Source organism: Salmo salar, chromosome ssa16 (assembly GCF_905237065.1).
Source record: "Salmo salar chromosome ssa16, Ssal_v3.1, whole genome shotgun sequence".
Classification (NCBI taxonomy): domain Eukaryota; kingdom Metazoa; phylum Chordata; class Actinopteri; order Salmoniformes; family Salmonidae; genus Salmo; species Salmo salar.
In genome coordinates this window covers 77,150,323-77,174,385 of record NC_059457.1, presented here as the reverse complement: position 1 = coordinate 77,174,385, position 24,063 = coordinate 77,150,323, and the positions used below count along the sequence as shown (strand labels likewise).

At 48.5% G+C, this 24,063-nt stretch overlaps 1 protein-coding gene across 2 annotated transcripts in view; it reads left to right on the top strand.

The window, feature by feature from the left end:
* Positions 1 to 24,063, top strand: part of LOC106574938 (interleukin-1 receptor accessory protein-like 1-B) — a 332,683-nt gene that overhangs the window by 291,107 nt on the left and 17,513 nt on the right. The window contains exons 9-11 of one of the 2 annotated variants that reach the window (XM_045697955.1): positions 4,066 to 4,212; positions 8,880 to 9,050; positions 10,069 to 10,113. In XM_045697955.1, the coding sequence (XP_045553911.1) occupies positions 4,066 to 4,212; positions 8,880 to 9,050; positions 10,069 to 10,113 (363 nt within the window). The remainder of the gene's footprint in view (positions 1 to 4,065; positions 4,213 to 8,879; positions 9,051 to 10,068; positions 10,114 to 24,063) is intronic. The other variant, XM_045697956.1, reaches the window with a different exon arrangement.

Below are 24,063 nucleotides of genomic sequence, written 5' to 3'. Positions count from 1 at the left end.
CTTCTGGCTTACCACTCTGATTGCTGACTAGGGCTGTTGCAGTGACTGTATTACCACCACACCGGCGATCACGAGTCAAATTCCATGTGACCATTAGGTTACGGTAATTAGGCTTCTCCAAGTTCTGATGCTGCTGCTGGTCATTAGTAGCCTACCAAACTAACTAACTGCCTGGTCCTCAGCACTCTATTGTCCCTCTAATCACTCTGACATCAATGCAAATGTAATCAAAAATCTAATCAAACACTTCATGAGAGCCCATGAGCTCATGTTGCGCAACATTTCTATAGGCTATGTAATTGCGTGAGAAAACAGAGTGATGGAGTGATGGCCTCTATTAAAAAGAGGAAGAACCATCAGCTTTCTATAGGCTCGGCCTACTATATTTATTTCTCAACTTTCCTAATATTAAGCACATTGCTACTCTTTACAATAGGAGTATAGCCTACCTGGCTGGCATGAAAATGGTCCACAGGAAAAGCATCCTCCATATGCTATTTCAGTACATAGATGACATGTATTTTTTCTCGCTGCCCCTGTTTCGAGACACGTGCATGATAATGGTCCATTCTAAATCAAAACAAATGTCACACTTATATTATTTAGTATATGTAAAGACCAGATTAAGTCAAGAATAGTGTGATGACTGACAATATTAGCCTATCACTTGTGCATTATATATTATCACCTGTGAATGATGCCCAGCATAAGAAACAATGCCTGTGGACAGTTCTTCCAATATCTTCAATATGCACCTCGGAATTGGATAAGGACGCGCACAGTTGCGTCCCCGATGGGTCCGCCTTCACTTGTAGCCTCTGAGAAAGACCCGATCATGTGATTGAGAGCCATGTGATTGAGAGGTAATTCGGAGCGCAGGGAGAAGGGCACAACGGCCATTGGCTGCAAAAGGCATGGATTTTTTTAGGGTACATTACGGCCACACAAAATGGATGCCGCCGTGAAATTCTAGGCATTATCAAGTGCTTGTCAAATTGTGAATGAGTGACTGATGTACAGTAGTGTGTACAGCCTGCACAAAAAACAAAGCAGAGCTCATGCCTTTCAAGCAACTTTTTTCAAATCGTCATTCAGCCTTACAATGTATTAAAAATCCAAATATATATAGCCCAACATTTGTAGAACAACAGGTTACGTTAATAACTGTAAATTAAGCATAACTGTAGAAGTACCTGTTTCTTTGTTAACCGCTCAACACAGAATTGTCACGAATCCCACCGAAGGTGGCTCCCCTGCCTGCTCGAGCGGCGCACAGCGGTCGTCGTCGCCGGCCTACTAGCCGCCGCTGATCCCTTTTTCCTTTTCTGTTTGTAATGTCTTATTGGTTGCACCTGTTCCCTATTGTGTGTCTTGATTTGTGTTTATTTAAGCCTGCTTAGCCCGCCCAGGTTTGTGCGGGATTATTTAGCTGTCGTTGTGTTTTTGGATGTGCTGGCTATTCGCCTTGTATTCTCTCTCCGGACTGTGTGCCCGTTGTTCTGGGTTGGTCGTTTGTTCACGTGCCCGTTTGTGTTGGCGTTGACCGTTTTTGTGCCGGGAAGAATAAAGGACATTATACCTTACCTCTGCTCTCTGCGCCTGACTCCTACCACCACACCTAGCATCTCGTGACAAGAGTAGTCGCATGTGCGCACCCTCAAATCATTTGGAGAAAATATATTTTCTATTTTATTCAGCTATGTTCAATTGTATTCTTCATACTATAAAATAATGCCATGGAATTCTAAGCAAATCTTAACTAGGGTAGCCCACAGCCATTTGGCATAGCCAGATCAGGACCTAACAAAAGGACAACTCAGAGTATGCTATTCTGTTCTTCTGAAATAGACGACATTTTCTTCATATCATGCTTCTTTAGACATGTCTAAAATAAATAATGGATTTATTGTGAAGGTGTAGACTATATTAGATGGATTTATTAGACTTTTTAAAATGTAGATGTTGCAAAGGTCAGCATCAGAGGCTTGTAGGCTATGTGTGGAAGCCAAGAGATGCAAAATGTGTTTATTTTAATTAACGGTCAATTACCATGAGACCGACAGTTATTTGCTTGACAATCACCAGCTGGCAAAATTTCATGACCTATGGCTGTCTCACACCAAAACAACACTTCTGGCTTACCACTGATGGCTGTCTCACACCAAAACACTTCTGGCTTACCACTGATGGCTGTCTCACACCAAAACAACACTTCTGGCTTACCACTGATGGCTGTCTCACACCAAAACAACACTTCTGGCTTACCACTGATGGCTGTCTCACACCAAAACAACACTTCTGGCTTACCACTGATGGCTGTCTCACACCAAAACACTTCTGGCTTACCACTGATGGCTGTCTCACTTGCGACCTGGGTCTATTTGTTATCTCTTATTCTTATTATAAAAGATCTTGATGGGTCTCATGTTCACAACCCTGGGTGGTTTACAGAGATGGCTGTCTCAGTCCAGTGAATGTTTTTAAAGCTAAAATGTATCTTTGAAATGAAAGGCCATTGCTATAGATATTCTCAGAAGGAGTCTTTTTAAGAAGGGGGATTTGCGACAACAAGATGAAAAGAATCTCAACTGCTTCTAGGGACCAGAATAATAACTGTATCTCTGTGTATTGTTGTGGTGTACTGTTTGGCTAGCGAAGGTCTCTTCAGGTCCTTGTGGTTATAGACTGAGATGAAAACATCATTGTCCTTGTTATGTCTCAGAAAAATGTAGATCTTATGGCCTAAAAGCATTGAAGAGTGATGATTTGCCAACCATGGCTCTTTGCTTTCTTATTGAATCCAAAAGGTTTTGATCCCCCAGAACTTAGGAAAACACTACACATTGATCTGAAAATGTATCAATTTAGTAGACAGCTTTCATGTTAGCTTTCCACACAACTGGCAGTAGAACTCAGTCCCTAGTTAAAAGATAAGGATGGAAATCAGCAGAACCAGAGCCTTGCAGTGCACACCCCTCCACTAAACCTACAGTATGAAGCCACTCCACTACCATACACTGCCGCAGCCTCAATGAACAGTACTATAGGATTCTAAATGGAACACGGGAAGGATAGCATTGTGCCTGAGTTACCTCGACACTCAGGCTTTCAGACAGACATAGTTGTGGTGGGGTGTATTTACTGAGATCAGTGTTTTGTGGAGTTTATTGTTGATGGTCCTGGGAGATCCTGTCAGCTCTGGGAGGATGATGGATGGTTGAGGGGGTAAAAGAGTTCGCTCCACCTCTCTCCGAGGCTGCGTCTCAAATGGCACCCTCTTCCTCACATAGGTCATGACTTTTGACCAGAGCCCCATAGGCCCTGGTCAAAGGTAGTGCACTATGTTGGGAATAGGGTGCCATGTGGGACACAGCCTTGTGCCAGTCTATATTATATTACTGCTCTAATGACTTGGCTTGCTTGGTTTGGTGCCCTTACAGCGTTACACTCACACCTTTAATAGAGCTTCCCTTGTCAACCGGAGGTCACCATCAGTTCCTGGCCAGTCCTGTGCTATAGCTGGTGCCTTCAGGCTATGGCTGACCTGGGCTGGTGTGTTACCGAGGTCTAAACACCAAATAGAGGCCGTCTTAGGAGAAGTAGTTCACGCAAAGTAGAATCATTTTTTGGGGGGGTGGCTACCTAAGGAATAGTTGATGAACTAGGACTCAGTGACCCAAATTGGTTAGCTTAGCTTAGCATAAGCATAGTTAAAGGTAAATCAATGGGAGTGGTAGCTAGGAACCCTGTTAGCATGCTAGCAGCTAGCTGGAGTCTGGCTTGATCTCCTTTATGTTCTAAATCATGTTATGTAGCTTCTGTGCTAATGAATTATCCAGAGACAATAAGCAGTGACAGCATGCTGTGTTTGAGGATGTATTTGGTGAGTGTGCTTGCTTTTTGGATGTGATAAAGAAAGATTAGCGAAGTAAACATTATCGTCTTCTCCCTCCCTCCCTCCCTCTCTCTCTCTCTCTCTCTCTCTCTCTCTCTCTCTCTCTCTCTCTCCCTCCCCCTCCCTCCCTCCCTCCCCCTCCCTCCCTCCCTCCCTCCCTTCTCTCACAGCAGAGCTTATGTACACAGTGGAGCTGGCGGGAGGCTTGGGGGCCATCTTGTTGTTGTTGATCTGCCTCGTGACCCTCTACAAGTGCTACAAGATGGAGCTCATGCTCTTCTACAGGAACCATTTTGGCAGCGAGGACATCGACGGAGGTGAGATACTCTCAACTCACATTAGGACCAACAGCACCCATTATAAACCCTGAATGAAGTCGACAGTGCACTCTTAGAAAAAAGGGTTCTAAAAGGGTTCTTCAGCTGTCCCCATAGGAAAACCCTTTTTGGTTCCATGTAGAACCCTTTTTGATTCCAGGTAGAACCCTTTTAGGATCTATGTAGCACCTTTCTTTCTAAGAGCGTAGGTCTAGATGACAAACAACTTGTTTCGGTGTCACCAAAAGGGACTAGGGTAATACTCAGGTCATTTAGACCTTCTATCTGTCTTGCTTCATGTGGTTTCACATAATATTTTGTTCAGGACATTGCTCGAAAGAGGATTTCATTTCATTATAAAAGTAGGAAAATGTGTTTTTCTACAAATCCTATCTTGAGATAGAAATAAGAACTTAAGGGTTCTAAATTGAACCGCAATAAATTCTAATTGTGTGGCTGAATAGTGAATGAGTTAAGGAGGAGTATTCATCAATCTGGTCTGGCGGTTTCATTTGATTTCCCTTAATGAGTCTTTCAAGTGGAGGGCTAGGGCTACAATGAATTCAGTGAACAAGATTACTTTTGGGGTGTCTGAAGGACGCTGTGTGGAGACTGGAGAGTGTCATTAGCCCAGAAAGGTTGCCTCCGCTTTGCTCTTTTCCTCCCCCAGCCCTCTGTTTTCCACCAATCACATTGCCTGGATGGTTGAGGCATCAGACATGTCTATGAAAGTCATTACCAGGCCTGTACTGTGTTGGGCTTTGGGACAGAAGTGGGGGCTTTGAAGAAATAGATGGTTTTAAAGCGCCACAGAGGAGAGAAAAGAGAGCCAGAGCTTTAAACCTAATGCTAAACAGCAATTGTCTCCTTTAATTGCGCCACCCGAGTGAGCAGAGAGGAGAGGGAAAGAGATTTTCAATTTGCTCTCTGTTTGAAGGGATCAGTTTCAATAAGCCACATAGTGTTGCCCATGGCCGTGGCTCCCAGGAGGGACGATGGAGAGACACATACTTTCTCTTTAACACTCAGGACTGGGTGATTACTCCTTCCCTGGATTGTATTCCCCCCTCACCCCTCAAGCTCTTTCATTGGCCACAAGGACTTCTACTTCATCACCATCACAAGCCATTCAGGAAAATCCTTTTTTCTCCTCTCTCTTCTCTGTGTCTGACTCACAGCACCAGAATGATCAGGTTCGGTTAAAAGCGGTTTTAAGTCTCCGTTCGTATGGGTGTTTGCCGGGGTTGTCTTGCATAACGACCACCCACACTTTACAGATGCATGAGCTTGCCGAGTTGTGACATGAACGTAACCCTCATTAGCATATAATACTGTATATGATTTAACTTTGACTTTATTTAAATCATGCGGTAGGTTGAACTTGATCATCACTTAGGGATGTGCAATGACTTAACATAAAGATAACAAATATCAAATCAAATCACATTTATTTATATAGCCCTTCTTACATCAGCTGATATCTCAAAGCGCTGTACAGAAACCCAGCCTAAATCCCCAAACAGCAAGCAATGCAGGTGTAGAAGCAAATACCTTATGTCTTAATATAATCGTAACTTATGTAGGAATGCTAATGAGCCCAACTCCCTCTGCAGTTCTTTAGCTTTCACGGCTAACGATGTAGGTTGCATTCTATTCAGAACAATCTGGAAGGAGCCCAGAGGTTCCTGCTCAAAGTCCCTGAACACTTTTTTTAATAGCGAGTTCAAAAGTTCTCTCACTCTCTGTGGGCCTGCCAGTATGCATATGCAGCCACAGCTATGGATGGATGTAAGCTATGTGTGCATCAGTCATGGCCTTTTACTTCAGTCAGAGAGTGGGAGGGATGGATGCTGAGGGTGGTGGAACACGCGGGACGGAAACAGTTCCCCTTCTCAGCCCTCTTAAGTTCGCCTCATTGGACCTCAGAGAGGAAGGAGAGAAGGGAGAGAAAGGAGTCACTGGTTATTCTACCTCCGAATCTCACTCATACTTGCTCTCTATCTCTCTCTCTCTCTCTCTCTCTCTCTCTCTCTCTCTCTCTCTCTCTCTCTCTCTCCCACTCCCTCACACAGTAACCACTCAGATATGAGTGATTCAGTTCTGCTGAAATAGATTCTGATCTACCTACATGCGTTTCTCTCTTAAAGGGGCCGTTGCACTTTACTGTATACAAAGAGATTTTTATATAGGTTCGGATTCCTCCTGTTCTCTCCTCTTATCTCCCACTTCTCTCCTCTCCTCTCTTCTCTTTTATTGTCCCCTCCCCTCCCCTCCTCTCTTCTCTTCTCCACTCCTCTCTTCCTCGCTTCATCTCTCCTCTCCTCCTCTCTTCCTGTCCTCTCCCCTAGCTTCTCTTCTCCCCTTCTCTCCCCTCCTCCCCTCCTCCTCATATCTCCTCCTCTCCTTTCCCCACCACTCTTCCTCATCGCTCCTCCTCTCCTCTACTCTCTGTGTTGTCGGAAGCCCATCCTGGTCTAACAGCTCCCCTTCAGCAGGTACAATGATCTGAAGGATGGCAGTCTGTGGATTATCCCTTTACCTGTGGTAATAAGAGAGGTTTAAACCCCTCTCTAATGAGTTTACCAGAGAGAGAGAGAGAGAGAGAGAGAGAGAGACCTGTGTTGTCTCTAGTCCCTGGGGAATCCCTCTCTTCTCTTGTGTCTCTCCCTTAATTCCACTTCCTCTGGCTCGTTGCCGCAGCAGATTTCCTGCTTTGTGTCTCGTTGAAGTGCACCGAGGCCGAAGCCGCTCCTCTCCTCGCTCTCCTGCACGGGGAAAACATTACTGCTATCACCTCCCATGTTGGGCTTTTCTCCTCGCCGTTTAATCCTTTCAAATCTAGCATCAATCATATTCTTCATCTGCCTGGCTGCCGTGCGGATAAAGGATGGGTCGGAGCCATTTTGTGCCTAGGGAAGCGTTCAGTTTTCTACCTCAGTCCAGTCACAGTGAACACAGTGACATTGTTTGGCAAAAGGGTCTGGATTGTAATAAAATGTACCCAGAGGAGTGGAAGCTGGCAGTAAGGTCAGTCAGAGTGACGCAGGTGTCATGTTGCTTCCTGCTGTTCTGCTATGCAGAGAGAGCTAAAATACTGGACCTCTTCACCACGTTGATAGTCTGCAAAGCTGTCATGGTTATCGATCCCTAAACATGTGACTTGACCAGGAGAAACAGACCAATGAAAAGTTGCCTTACTTATAATGACATGGGTTTGGTTGTGGTGTGTGATGTGTGATGTGTCTGTCATATGAAAATGAAAAATAACCAATGCGGACATGAGAAGTCCAGAAGCCCTATTGGGTCAGAAGCCCTGTTGAGACAGAAGACCTATTGACTCTGAAGCCCAATAGAGTCTGAAGCCCAATAGAGGCTGAAGCCCAATAGAGGCTGAAGCCCAATAGAGTCTGAAGCCTTTTGAGTCTGAAACCCTATTGAGTCTGAAGCCCAATAGTCTGAAGCCCTATGGAGTCTGAAGCACTATTGAGTCTAAAGCCCTATTGGGTCTAAAGCCCAATAAAGTCTGAAGCCCTATTGAGTCTGAAGCCCTATTGAGTCTGAAGCCCTATTGAGTCTAAAACCCAATAAAGTGAAGCTCTATTGAGTCTGAAGCTCTATTGGGTCTGAAGCCCAATAGTCTGAAGCCCTATTGAGTCTGAAGCACTATTGAGTCTAAAGCCCTATTGGGTCTGAAGCCCAATAAAGTCTGAAGCTCTATTGAGTCTGAAGCTCTATTGGGTCTGAAGCACTATTGAGTCTAATGCCCTATTGGGTCTGAAGCCCAATAAAGTCTGAAGTTCTATTGAGTCTGAAGCTCTATTGAGTCTGAAGCCCTATTGAGTCTGAAGCACTATTGAGTCTGAAGCACTATCAAGTCTGAAGCACTATTGAGTCTAAAGCCCTTTTAACTCTGAAGCCCAATAAAGTCTGAAGCTATATTGAGTCTGAAGCCCTATTGAGTCTGAAACCCTATTGAGTCTGAAACCATATTGAGTCTGAAACCATATTGAGTCTGCGTTGGCTGACAAATTCAACACATATAACATAAGGTCAAACCCAATATCCTCTATAGTAAAGTAATAGACTGGTCTGTATGTTACTAATATCCTCTATAGTGAAGTAATAGACTGGTCTGTATGTTACTAATATCCTCTATAGTGAAGTAATGGACTGGTCTGTATGTTACTAATATCCTCTATAGTGAAGTAATGGACTGGTCTGTATGTTACTAATATCCTCTATAGTGTAGTAATAGACTGGTCTGTATGTTACTAATATCCTCTATAGTGTAGTAATGGACTGGTCTGTATGTTACTAATATCCTCTATAGTGTTGTAATGGACTGGTCTGTATGTTACTAATATCCTCTATAGTGAAGTAATAGACTGGTCTGTATGTTACTAATATCCTCTATAGTGTAGTAATGGACTGGTCTGTATGTTACTAATATCCTCTATAGTGAAGTAATAGACTGGTCTGTATGTTACTAATATCCTCTATAGTGTAGTAATGGACTGGTCTGTATGTTACTAATATCCTCTATAGTGTAGTAATAGACTGGTCTGTATGTTACTAATATCCTCTATAGTGTAGTAATGGACTGGTCTGTATGTTACTAATATCCTCTATAGTGTTGTAATGGACTGCTGTGTATGTTACTCCTGTAGATAATAAGGACTATGATGCCTATCTGTCATACACCAAAGTGGACCCGGACCAGTGGAGTCAGGAGACGCGTGAGGAGGAACGCTTCGCCCTGGAGATCCTACCCGACGTCCTGGAGAGGCATTATGGGTATAAACTGTTCATTCCAGACAGGGACTTGATCCCAACTGGAAGTAAGTTTTATACCTTTTTGGTTTATTTCCTGTTTAATTCTGTTTCTAATGTTGTCGTTGTGTTGTGTACATATCACGTGACACATTCTACCATCTTACTGTAAACATCTGACAAACGTTGATTTTGGAGTGAACTGTCACTTTAACCTGTTAATTACAACGTAGCAGCATGTAGTCTTCAGCCGATGATTTTGAGTTGTCTGTGGTACAGCTGAAAAAGTGTAATTAGTGGGTAATAATCAACTTTGGGATTATATTGCATTGATCCAGTCTTAATCATATCTTTATGATCGCTGTCTAACAACCAATCAAAGGGGATTTCTGCATGTTGACTGCAGTTTACTGCTTGTAATTCAGATTCACACTTGGCACCTGTGATAGGGTCATGATATTGGATGATAATGCCTCACTGATACTATTCCATTACTCTCAGTTAGAATCCTTTTCTTTGTTTTTGCTCATTTGTGTCACATTCTTGTCTGTCACATTGTTCAGTTTGTGTCGATGTTACGAATAGAGTCAGTTTGACTTAAATGTTTGTGTTGTCCGGGGGACTGTGTTAATAGGGGATACGTGGCACAAACCCAGGGCTAAAATACACACCTTCTCAGGACATTTGTTCTCCTCTAAGACCTCATAAGTCAATGGAATTGTCTCCAGGCAAATGAACACATTTTTTTCTGATGCAAATAAAGCTATTTATTTCATTCAAAATATATGCGATGTTGAAAGTTTGAGTATAAAGTAATCAATGGAAATAGAGGTCTTCATAGCCAATGAATTGGTTAAAACGCATCTATTACAATGTAATACATAGTATGTAAACTGACAGGCTCCTTTGGTCCTGATGCCACAACTCCCATATTAAACTGGGATAAACGTGTTTTGGTGAGTTGAGAGAAACTAGGCACAGTTTATCTAAGTAACTTATTTAAGTCCCCTGATTCTAACTTCCTCTGATGCCTTTCTGCAAGTCTACCTGATCACACCTTTTGAATGTTGAACTGTTTATGTTTAGGTTTCACCAATGATCATTTCCAGGACGATTCAAGACTCCTTAGAGGTACTCTCATTCCCCCAGCCACTTACCACTACTGTGTCAGCAACTAACCACAACCAGCCACAACTAACCACAACCAGCCACAACCAGCCACAACCTGACACAACCAGCCACAACTAACCACAACCAGCCACAACCAGCCACAACCTGCCACAACCAGCCACAGCCTGCCACAACAAGCCACAACTAACCACAACCAGCCACAACCTGCCACAAGCTAACACAACCAGTCACAACCTAACACAACCAGCCACAACAAACCACAACCAGCCACAACTAACCACAACCAGCCACAACTAACCACAACCAGCCACAACCTAACACAACCAGCCACAACTAACCACAACCAGCCACAACTAACCACAACCAGCCACAACTAACCCCAACCAGGCACAACCAGCCACAACCAGCCACAACCTGACACAACTAACCACAACCAGCCACAACCAGCCACAACCTGACACAACTAACCACAACCAGCCACAACCAGCCACAACCTGAAACAACCAGCCACAACCAGCCACAACCAGCCACAACCAGCCACAACCTGACTCAACCAGCCACAACCAGCCACAACCAGCCACAACCAGCCACAACTAACCACAACCAGCCACAACTAACCACAACCAGCCACAACCCGCCACAACCTGACACAACCAGCCACAACTAACCACAACCTGACACAACCAGCCACAACTAACCACAACCAGCCACAACTAACCACAACCAGGCACAACCAGCCACAACTAACCACAACCAGCCACAACTAACCACAACCAGCCACAACTAACCACAACCAGCCACAACTAACCACAACCAGCCACAACTAACCACAACCAGCCACAACTAACCCCAACCAGGCACAACCAGCCACAACCTGACACAACTAACCACAACCTGCCACAACCAGCCACAACTAACCACAACTAACCACAACCAGCCAAAACCAACCACAACTAACCACAACCAGCCACAACCAGCCACAACCCGCCACAACCAGCCACAACCTGCCACAACCAGCCACAACTAACCACAACCTGACACAACCAGCCACAACCAGCCACAACCAGCCACAACTAACCACAACCAGCCACAACCAACCACAACCAGGCACAACCAGCCACAACTAACCACAACCAGCCACAACTAACCACAACCAGGCACAACCAGCCACAACTAACCACAACCAGCCACAACTAACCACAATCAGCCACAACTAACCACAACCAGCCACAACTAACCACAACCAGCCACAACCAGCCACAACCAGCCACAACTAACCACAACCAGGCACAACCAGCCACAACCAGCCACAACCAGCCACAACTAACCACAACCAGCCACAACCTGACACAACCATCCACAACCAGCCACAACCAGCCAAAACCTGACTCAACCAGCCACAACTAACCACAACCAGCCACAACCAGCCATAACTAACCACAACCAGCCACAACCCGCCACAACCAGCCACAACCTGCCACAACCAGCCACAACTAACCACAACCTGACACAACCAGCCACAACTAACCACAACCAGGCACAACCAGCCACAACTAACCACAACCAGCCACAACTAACCATAACCAGCACAACTAACCACAACCAGCCACAACTAACCACAACCAGCCACAACTAACCACGACCAGCCACAACCAACCACAACCAGCCACAACCAGCCACAACTAACCACAACCAGGCACAACCAGCCAGAACCTGACACAACCAGCCACAACCAGCCACAACCAGCCAAACCCAACCACAACCAGCCACAACCAGCCACAACCAGCCACAACCTGCCACAACCAGCCACAACCTGCCACAACCAGCCACAACTAACCACAACTAACCACAACCAGCAACAACCAACCACAACTAACCACAACCAGCCACAACCAGCCACAACCTGCCACAACCAGCCACAACTAACAACAACCTGACACAACCAGCCACAACTAACCACAACCAGCCACAACTAACCACAACCAGGCACGACCAGCTACAACTAACCACAACCAGCCACAACTAACCACAACCAGGCACAACCAGCCACATCTAACCACAACCAGCCACAACTAACCACAACCAGCCACAACCAGCCACAACTAACCACAACCAGCCACAACCAGCCACAACCTGCCACAACTAACCACAACCAGCCACATCTAACCACAACCAGCCACAACTAACCACAACCAGCCACAACTAACCACAACCAGCCACAACCAGCCACAACCAGCCTCAACTAACTACAACCAGCCACAACCAACCACAACCAGCCACAACCAGTCACAACTAACCACAACCAGTCACAACTAACCACAACCAGCCACAACTAACCACAACATGACACAACCAGCCACAACAAGCCACAACCTGACACAACCTGCAACAACCAGCCACAACTAACCACAACCAGCCACAACCTGACACAACCAGCCACAACCAGCCACAACCTGACACAACAAGCCACAACCAGCCACAACCTGCCACAACCAGCCACAACCTGACACAACCAGCCACAACTAACCACAACCAGCCACAACCAGCCACAACTAACCACAACCAGCCACAACAAACCACAACCAGCCACAACCAGCCACAACTAACCACAACAAGCCACAACCAACCACAACTAACCACAACCAGCCACAACCAGCCACAACCCGCCACAACCTGCCACAACCAGCCACAACTAACCACAACCTGACACAACCAGCCACAACTAACCACAACCAGCCACAACTAACCACAACCAGCCACAACTAACCACAACCAGGCACAACCAGCCACAACTAACCACAACCAGCCACAACTAACCACAACCAGCCACAACTAACCACAACCAGCCACAACTAACCACACCCAGCCACAACCAGCCACAACTAACCACAACATGACACAACCAGCCACAACCTGCCACAACCAGCCACAACTAACCACAACATGACACAACCAGCCACAACCAGCCACAACCAGCCACAACCAGCCACAACCTGCAACAACCAGCCACAACTAACCCCAACTAACCACAACCAGCCACAATCTGACACAACTAACCCCAACTAACCACAACCAGCCACAACCTGCAACAACCAGCCACAACTAACCCCAACTAACCACAACCAGCCACAATCTGACACAACTAACCCCAACTAACCACAACCAGCCACAACCTGACACAACCAGCCACAACTAACCACAACCAGCCACAACCAGCCACAACCAGCCACAACCTGACACAACCAGCCACAACCTGACACAACCAGCCACAACTAACCACAACCAGCCACATCTAACCACAACCAGCCACAACCTGACACAACCAGCCACAACCAGCCACAACTAACCACAACCAGCCACAACTAACCACAACCAGGCACAACTAACCACAACCAGCCACAACCAGCCACAACCCGCCACAACCTGACACAACCAGCCACAACTAACCACAACCTGACACAACCAGCCACAACTAACCACAACCAGCCACAACTAACCACAACCAGGCACAACCAGCCACAACTAACCACAACCAGCCACAACTAACCACAACCAGCCACAACTAACCACAACCAGTCACAACTAACCCCAACCAGGCACAACCAGCCACAACCAGCCACAAACTGACACAACTAACCACAACCAGTCACAACCAGCCACAACCTAACTCAACTAAGCACAACCAGCCACAACCTGACACAACCAGCCACAACCAGCCACAACCTGACTCAACCAGCCACAACCAGCCACAACCAGCCACAACCAGCCACAACCTGCCACAACCAGCCACAACTAACCACAACTAACCACAACCAGCCACAACCCGCCACAACCTGACACAACCAGCCACAACTAACCACAACCAGCCACAACCCGCCACAACCTGACACAACCAGCCACAACTAACCACAACCCGCCACAACCCGCCACAACCAGCCACAACTAACCACAACCAGGCACAACTAACCACAACCAGCCACAACCTGCCACAACCAGCCAAAACCAGCCACAACTAACCACAACCAGCCACAACCAGCCACAACCAGGCACAACCAGCCACAACTATCCACAACCAGCCACAACTAACCACAACCAGCCACAACCTGACACAACCAGCCACAACTAACCACAACCAGCCACAACCAGCCACAACCTGACACAACAAGGCACAACTAACCACAACCAGCCACAACTAACCACAACCAGGCACAACCAGACACAACTAACCACAACCAGTCACAACTAACCACAACCATTCACAACTAACCACAACCAGCCACAACTAACCCCAACCAGCCACAACTAACCACAACCAGCCACAACCAGCCACAACCAGCCACAACCAGCCACAACTAACCACAACCAGGCACAACCAGCCACAACCAGCCACAACCAGCCACAACTAACCGCAACCAGCCACAACTAACCACAACCAGCCACAACCAGTCACAACTAACCACAACCAGCCACAACCAGCTGGTTGCCACAACCTGACACAACCAGCCACAACTAACCGCAACCAGCCACAACTAACCACAACCAGCCACAACCAGTCACAACTAACCACAACCAGCCACAACCAGCTGGTTGCCACAACCTGACACAACCAGCCACAACTAACCACAACTAACCACAACCAGCCACAACCAGCCTCAACTAATCACAACCAGCCACAACCAGCCACAACCTGACACAATCTGCAACAACCAGCCACAACTAACCACAACCAGCCACAACCAGCCACAATCTGACACAACCAGCCACAACTAACCACAACCAGCCACAACTAACCACAACCAGCCACAACCAGCCACAACCAGCCACAACTAACCACAACCAGGCACAACCAGCCACAACCTGACACAACCTGCAACAACCAGCCACAACCAGCCACAACTAACTACAACCAGCCACAACCAGCCACAATCTGACCCAACAAGCCACAACCTGACACAACCAGCCACAATCAGCCACAACTAACCACAACTAACCACAACCAGCCACAACCTGCCACAACCAGCCACAACCTGACACAACCAGCCACAACTAACCACAACCAGCCACAACCTGCCACAACCAGCCACAACTTGACACAACCTGCAACAACCAGCCACAACCAGCCACAACTAACTACAACCAGCCACAACCAGCCACAACTAGACCACAACAAGCCACAACCTACAGCTACAACCAGCCACAACCAGCCACAACTAACCACAACCAGCCACAACCAGCCACAACTAACCACAACCAGCCACAACCAGCCACAACTAACCACAACCAGCCACAACCTGACACAATCAGCCACAACCTGACACAACTAGCCACAACTAACCACAACCAGCCACAACTAACCACAACCAGCCACAACTAACCCCAACCAAGCACAACTAACCGAAACCAGCCACAACTATCCACAACCAGGCACAACTAACCACAACCAGCCACAACTAACCACAACCAGCCACAACCAGCCACAACTAACCACAACCAGGTACAACTAACCACAACCAGCCACAACCTGCCACAACCAGCCACAACCAGCCACAACCTGACACAACTAACCACAACCAGCCACAACCAGCCACAACCTGCCACAACCAGCCACAACTAACAACAACCTGACACAACTAGCCACAACTAACCACAACCAGCCACAACTAACCACAACCAGGCACAACCAGCCACAACTAACCACAACCAGCCACAACTAACCACAACCAGGCACAACCAGCCACAACTAACCACAACCAGCCACAACCTGCCACAACTAACCACAACCAGCCACATCTAACCACAACCAGCCACAACCAGCCACAACTAACCACAACCAGCCACAACCAGCCACAACCAGCCTCAACTAACTACAACCAGCCACAACCAACCACAACCAGCCACAACCAGTCACAACTAACCACAACCAGCCACAACTAACCACAACCAGCCACAACCAGCCACAACTAACCACAACATGACACAACCAGCCACAACCAGCCACAACCTGACACAACCTGCAACAACCAGCCACAACTAACCACAACCAGCCACAACCTGACACAACCAGCCACAACCAGACACAACCTGACACAACAAGCCACAACCAGCCACAACCTGCCACAACCAGCCACAACCTGACACAACCAGCCACAACTAACCACAACTAACCACAACCAGCCACAACTAACCACAACCAGCCACAACAAACCACAACCAGCCACAACCAGCCTCAACTAACCACAACCAGCCACAACCAACCACAACTAACCACAACCAGCCACAACCCGCCACAACCCGCCACAACCTGCCACAACCAGCCACAACTAACCACAACCTGACACAACCAGCCACAACTAACCACAACCAGCCACAACTAACCACAACCAGGCACAACCAGCCACAACTAACCACAACCAGCCACAACTAACCACAACCAGGCACAACCAGCCACAACTAACCACAACCAGCCACCACTAACCACAACCAGCTACAACTAACCACAACCAGCCACAACTAACCACACCCAGCCACAACCAGCCACAACCAGCCACAACTAACCTCAACATGACACAACCTGCCACAACCTGCCACAACTAGCCACAACTAACCACAACATGACACAACCAGCCACAACCAGCCACAACCAGCCACAACCTGCAACAACCAGCCACAACTAACCCCAACTAACCACAACCAGCCACAATCTGACACAACCAGCCACAACCTGACACAACCAGCCACAATCAGCCACAACTAATCACACCTAACCACAACCAGCCACAACCTGACACAACCAGCCACAACTAACCACAACCAGCCACAACCAGCCACAACCAGCCACAACCTGACACAACCAGCCACAACCTGACACAACCAGCCACAACTAACCACAACCAGCCACATCTAACCACAACCAGCCACAACCTGACACAACCAGCCACAACCAGCCACAATCTGACCCAACAAGCCACAACCTGACACAACCTGCAACAACCAGCCACAACTAACCACAACCAGCCACAACTAACCACAACCAGCCACAATCTGACACAACCTGACACAACCTGCAACAACCAGCCACAATCAGCCACAACTAACCACAACTAACCACAACCAGCCACAACCTGCCACAACCAGCCACAACCTGACACAACCAGCCACAACTAACCACAACCAGCCACAACCTGCCACAACCAGCCACAACTTGACACAACCTGCAACAACCAGCCACAACCAGCCACAACTAACTACAACCAGCCACAACCAGCCACAATCTGACCCAACAAGCCACAACCTGACACAACCAGCCACAACCAGCCACAACTAACCACAACCAGCCACAACCAGCCACAACCAGCCACAACTAACCACAACCAGCCACAACCAGCCACAACTAACCACAACAAGCCACAACCAGCCACAACTAACCACAACCAGCCACAACCAGCCACAACTAACCACAACCAGCCACAACCTGACACAACTAACCACAACCAGCCACAACCTGACACAATCAGCCACAACCTGACACAACCAGCCACAACTAACCACAACCAGCCACAACTAACCACATCCAGCCACAACTAACCCCAACCAAGCACAACTAACCACAACCAGCCACAACTATCCACAACCAGGCACAACTAACCACAACCAGCCACAACTAACCACAACCAGCCACAACCAGCCACAACTAACCACAACCAGGTACAACTAACCACAACCAGCCACAACCTGCCACAACCAGCCACAACCAGCCACAACCTGACACAACTAACCACAACCAGCCACAACCAGCCACAACCTGCCACAACCAGCCACAACTAACAACAACCTGACACAACTAGCCACAACTAACCACAACCAGCCACAACTAACCACAACCAGGCACAACCAGCCACAACTAACCACAACCAGCCACAACTAACCACAACCAGGCACAACCAGCCACAACTAACCACAACCAGCCACAACCTGCCACAACTAACCACAACCAGCCACATCTAACCACAACCAGCCACAACCAGCCACAACTAACCACAACCAGCCACAACCAGCCTCAACTAACTACAACCAGCCACAACCAACCACAACCAGCCACAACCAGTCACAACTAACCACAACCAGCCACAACTAACCACAACCAGCCACAACCAGCCACAACTAACCACAACATGACACAACCAGCCACAACCAGCCACAACCTGACACAACCTGCAACAACCAGCCACAACTAACCACAACCAGCCACAACCTGACACAACCAGCCACAACCAGACACAACCTGACACAACAAGCCACAACCAGCCACAACCTGCCACAACCAGCCACAACCTGACACAACCAGCCACAACTAACCACAACTAACCACAACCAGCCACAACTAACCACAACCAGCCACAACAAACCACAACCAGCCACAACCAGCCTCAACTAACCACAACCAGCCACAACCAACCACAACTAACCACAACCAGCCACAACCAGCCACAACCCGCCACAACCCGCCACAACCTGCCACAACCAGCCACAACTAACCACAACCTGACACAACCAGCCACAACTAACCACAACCAGCCACAACTAACCACAACCAGGCACAACCAGCCACAACTAACCACAACCAGCCACAACTAAACGCAACCAGGCACAACCAGCCACAACTAACCACAACCAGCCACCACTAACCACAACCAGCTACAACTAACCACAACCAGCCACAACTAACCACACCCAGCCACAACCAGCCACTACCAGCCACAACTAACCTCAACATGACACAACCTGCCACAACCTGCCACAACTAGCCACAACTAACCACAACATGACACAACCAGCCACAACCAGCCACAACCAGCCACAACCTGCAACAACCAGCCACAACTAACCCCAACTAACCACAACCAGCCACAATCTGACACAACCAGCCACAACCTGACACAACCAGCCACAATCAGCCACAACTAACCACAACTAACCACAACCAGCCACAACCTGACACAACCAGCCACAACTAACCACAACCAGCCACAACCAGCCACAACCAGCCACAACCTGACACAACCAGCCACAACCTGACACAACCAGCCACAACTAACCACAACCAGCCACATCTAACCACAACCAGCCACAACCTGACACAACCAGCCACAACCAGCCACAATCTGACCCAACAAGCCACAACCTGACACAACCTGCAACAACCAGCCACAACTAACCACAACCAGCCACAACTAACCACAACCAGCCACAATCTGACACAACCTGACACAACCTGCAACAACCAGCCACAATCAGCCACAACTAACCACAACTAACCACAACCAGCCACAACCTGCCACAACCAGCCACAACCTGACACAACCAGCCACAACTAACCACAACCAGCCACAACCTGCCACAACCAGCCACAACTTGACACAACCTGCAACAACCAGCCACAACCAGCCACAATCTGACCCAACAAGCCACAACCTGACACAACCAGCCACAATCAGCCACAACTAACCACAACTAACCACAACCAGCCACAACTAACCACAACAGGCCACAACCAGCCACAACTAACCACAACCAGCCACAACCAGCCACAACCAGCCACAACTAACCACAACCAGCCACAACTAACCACAACAAGCCACAACCAGCCACAACTAACCACAACCAGCCACAACCAGCCACAACCTGACACAATCAGCCACAACCTGACACAACCAGCCACAACTAACCACAACCAGCCACAACTAACCACAACCAGCCACAACTAACCCCAACCAAGCACAACTAACCACAACCAGCCACAACTATCCACAACCAGGCACAACTAACCACAACCAGCCACAACTAACCACAACCAGCCACAACCAGCCACAACTAACCACAACCAGGTACAACTAACCACAACCAGCCACAACCTGCCACAACCAGCCACAACCAGCCACAACCTGACACAACTAACCACAACCAGCCACAACCAGCCACAACCTGCCACAACCAGCCACAACTAACAACAACCTGACACAACTAGCCACAACTAACCACAACCAGCCGCAACTAACCACAACCAGCCACAACTAACCACAACCAGCCACAACTAACCACAACCAGGCACAACCAGCCACAACTAACCACAACCAGCCACAACCAGCCACAACCTGCCACAAGCAACCACATCTAACCACAACCAGCCACAACCAGCCACAACTAACCACAACCAGCCACAACCAGCCACAACCAGCCTCAACTAACTACAACCAGCCACAACCAACCACAACCAGCCACAACCAGTCACAACTAACCACAACCAGCCACAACTAACCACAACCAGCCACAACCAGCCACAACCAGCCACAAACTGACACAACAAGGCACAACTAACCACAACCAGCCACAACTAACCACAACCAGGCACAACCAGACACAACTAACCACAACCAGCCACAACTAACCACAACCATTCACAACTAACCACAACCAGCCACAACTAACCCCAACCAGCCACAACTAACCACAACCAGCCACAACCAGCCACAACCAGCCACAACCAGCCACAACTAACCACAACCAGGCACAACCAGCCACAACCAGCCACAACCAGCCACAACTAACCGCAACCAGCCACATTAACCACAACCAGCCACAACCAGTCACAACTAACCACAACCAGCCACAACCAGCCACAACCAGCCTCAACTAACTACAACCAGCCACAACCAACCACAACCAGCCACAACCAGTCACAACTAACCACAACCAGCCACAACTAACCACAACCAGGCACAATCTGACACAACTAACCCCAACTAACCACAACCAGCCACAATCTGACACAACCAGCCACAACCTGACACAACCAGCCACAATCAGCCACAACTAACCACAACTAACCACAACCAGCCACAACCTGACACAACCAGCCACAACTAACCACAACCAGCCACAACCAGCCACAACCAGCCACAACCTGACACAACCAGCCACAACCTGACACAACCAGCCACAACTAACCACAACCAGCCACATCTAACCACAACCAGCCACAACCTGACACAACCAGCCACAACCAGCCACAATCTGACCCAACAAGCCACAACCTGACACAACCTGCAACAACCAGCCACAACTAACCACAACCAGCCACAACTAACCACAACCAGCCACAATCTGACACAACCTGACACAACCTGCAACAACCAGCCACAACCAGCCACAACTAACTACAACCAGCCACAACAAGCCACAATCTGACCCAACAAGACACAACCTGACACAACCAGCCACAATCAGCCACAACTAACGACAACTAACCACAACCAGCCACAACCTGCCACAACCAGCCACAACCTGACACAACCAGCCACAACTAACCACAACCAGCCACAACCTGCCACAACCAGCCACAACTTGACACAACCTGCAACAACCAGCCACAACCAGCCACAACTAACTACAACCAGCCACAACCAGCCACAATCTGACCCAACAAGCCACAACCTGACACAACCAGCCACAATCAGCCACAACTAACCACAACTAACCACAACCAGCCACAACTAACCACAACAGGCCACAACCAGCCACAACTAACCACAACCAGCCACAACCAGCCACAACCAGCCACAACTAACCACAACCAGCCACAACCAGCCAAAACAAACCACAACAAGCCACAACCAGCCACAACTAACCACAACCAGCCACAACCAGCCACAACTAACCACAACCAGCCACAACCTGACACAACTAACCACAACCAGCCACAACCTGACACAATCAGCCACAACCTGACACAACCAGCCACAACTAACCACAACCAGCCACAACTAACCACAACCAGCCACAACTAACCCCAACCAAGCACAACTAACCACAACCAGCCACAACTATCCACAACCAGGCACAACTAACCACAACCAGCCACAACTAACCACAACCAGCCACAACCAGCCACAACTAACCACAACCAGGTACAACTAACCACAACCAGCCACAACCTGCCACAACCAGCCACAACCAGCCACAACCTGACACAACTAACCACAACCAGCCACAACCTGCCACAACCTGCCACAACCAGCCACAACTAACAACAACCTGACACAACTAGCCACAACTAACCACAACCAGCCACAACTAACCACAACCAGGCACAACCAGCCACAACTAACCACAACCAGCCACAACTAACCACAACCAGGCACAACCAGCCACAACTAACCACAACCAGCCACAACCAGCCACAACCTGCCACAACTAACCACAACCAGCCACATCTAACCACAACCAGCCACAACCAGCCACAACTAACCACAACCAGCCACAACCAGCCACAACCAGCCTCAACTAACTACAACCAGCCACAACCAACCACAACCAGCCACAACCTGACACAATCAGCCACAACCTGACACAACCAGCCACAACTAACCACAACCAAGCACAACTAACCACAACCAGCCACAACTATCCACAACCAGGCACAACTAACCACAACCAGCCACAACTAACCACAACCAGCCACAACCAGCCACAACTAACCACAACCAGGCACAACCAGCCACAACTAACCACAACCAGCCACAACCAGCCACAACCTGCCACAACTAACCACAACCAGCCACATCTAACCACAACCAGCCACAACCAGCCACAACTAACCACAACCAGCCACAACCAGCCACAACCAGCCTCAACTAACTACAACCAGCCACAACCAACCACAACCAGCCACAACCAGTCACAACTAACCACAACCAGCCACAACTAACCACAACCAGCCACAACCAGCCACAACTAACCACAACATGACACAACCAGCCACAACCAGCCACAACCTGACACAACCTGCAACAACCAGCCACAACTAACCACAACCAGCCACAACCTGACACAACCAGCCACAACCAGACACAACCTGACACAACAAGCCACAACCAGCCACAACCTGCCACAACCAGCCACAACCTGACACAACCAGCCACAACTAACCACAACTAACCACAACCAGCCACAACTAACCACAACCAGCCACAACAAACCACAACCAGCCACAACCAGCCTCAACTAACCACAACCAGCCACAACCAACCACAACTAACCACAACCAGCCACAACCAGCCACAACCGGCCACAACCCGCCACAACCAGCCACAACTAACCACAACCTGACACACCCAGCCACAACTAACCACAACCAGCCACAACTAACCACAACCAGGCACAACCAGCCACAACTAACCACAACCAGCCACAACTAACCACAACCAGGCACAACCAGCCACAACTAACCACAACCAGCCACAACTAACCACACCCAGCCACAACCAGCCACAACCAGCCACAACTAACCTCAACATGACACAACCAGCCACAACCTGCCACAACCAGCCACAACTAACCACAACATGACACAACCTGCCACAACCAGCCACAACCAGCCACAACCTGCAACAACCAGCCACAACTAACCCCAACTAACCACAACCAGCCACAATCTGACACAACTAACCCCAACTAACCACAACCAGCCACAATCTGACACAACCAGCCACAACCTGACACAACCAGCCACAATCAGCCACAACTAACCACAACTAACCACAACCAGCCACAACCTGACACAACCAGCCACAACTAACCACAACCAGCCACAACCAGCCACAACCAGCCACAACCTGACACAACCAGCCACAACCTGACACAACCAGCCACAACTAACCACAACCAGCCACATCTAACCACAACCAGCCACAACCTGACACAACCAGCCACAACCAGCCACAACCAGCCAAAACTAACCACAACCAGCCACAACTAACCACAACCCGCCACAACCCGCCACAACCAGCCACAACCCGCAACAACCAGCCACAACTAACCACAACCAGCCACAACCTGCCACAACTAACCACAACCAGCCACATCTAACCACAACCAGCCACAACCAGCCTCAAC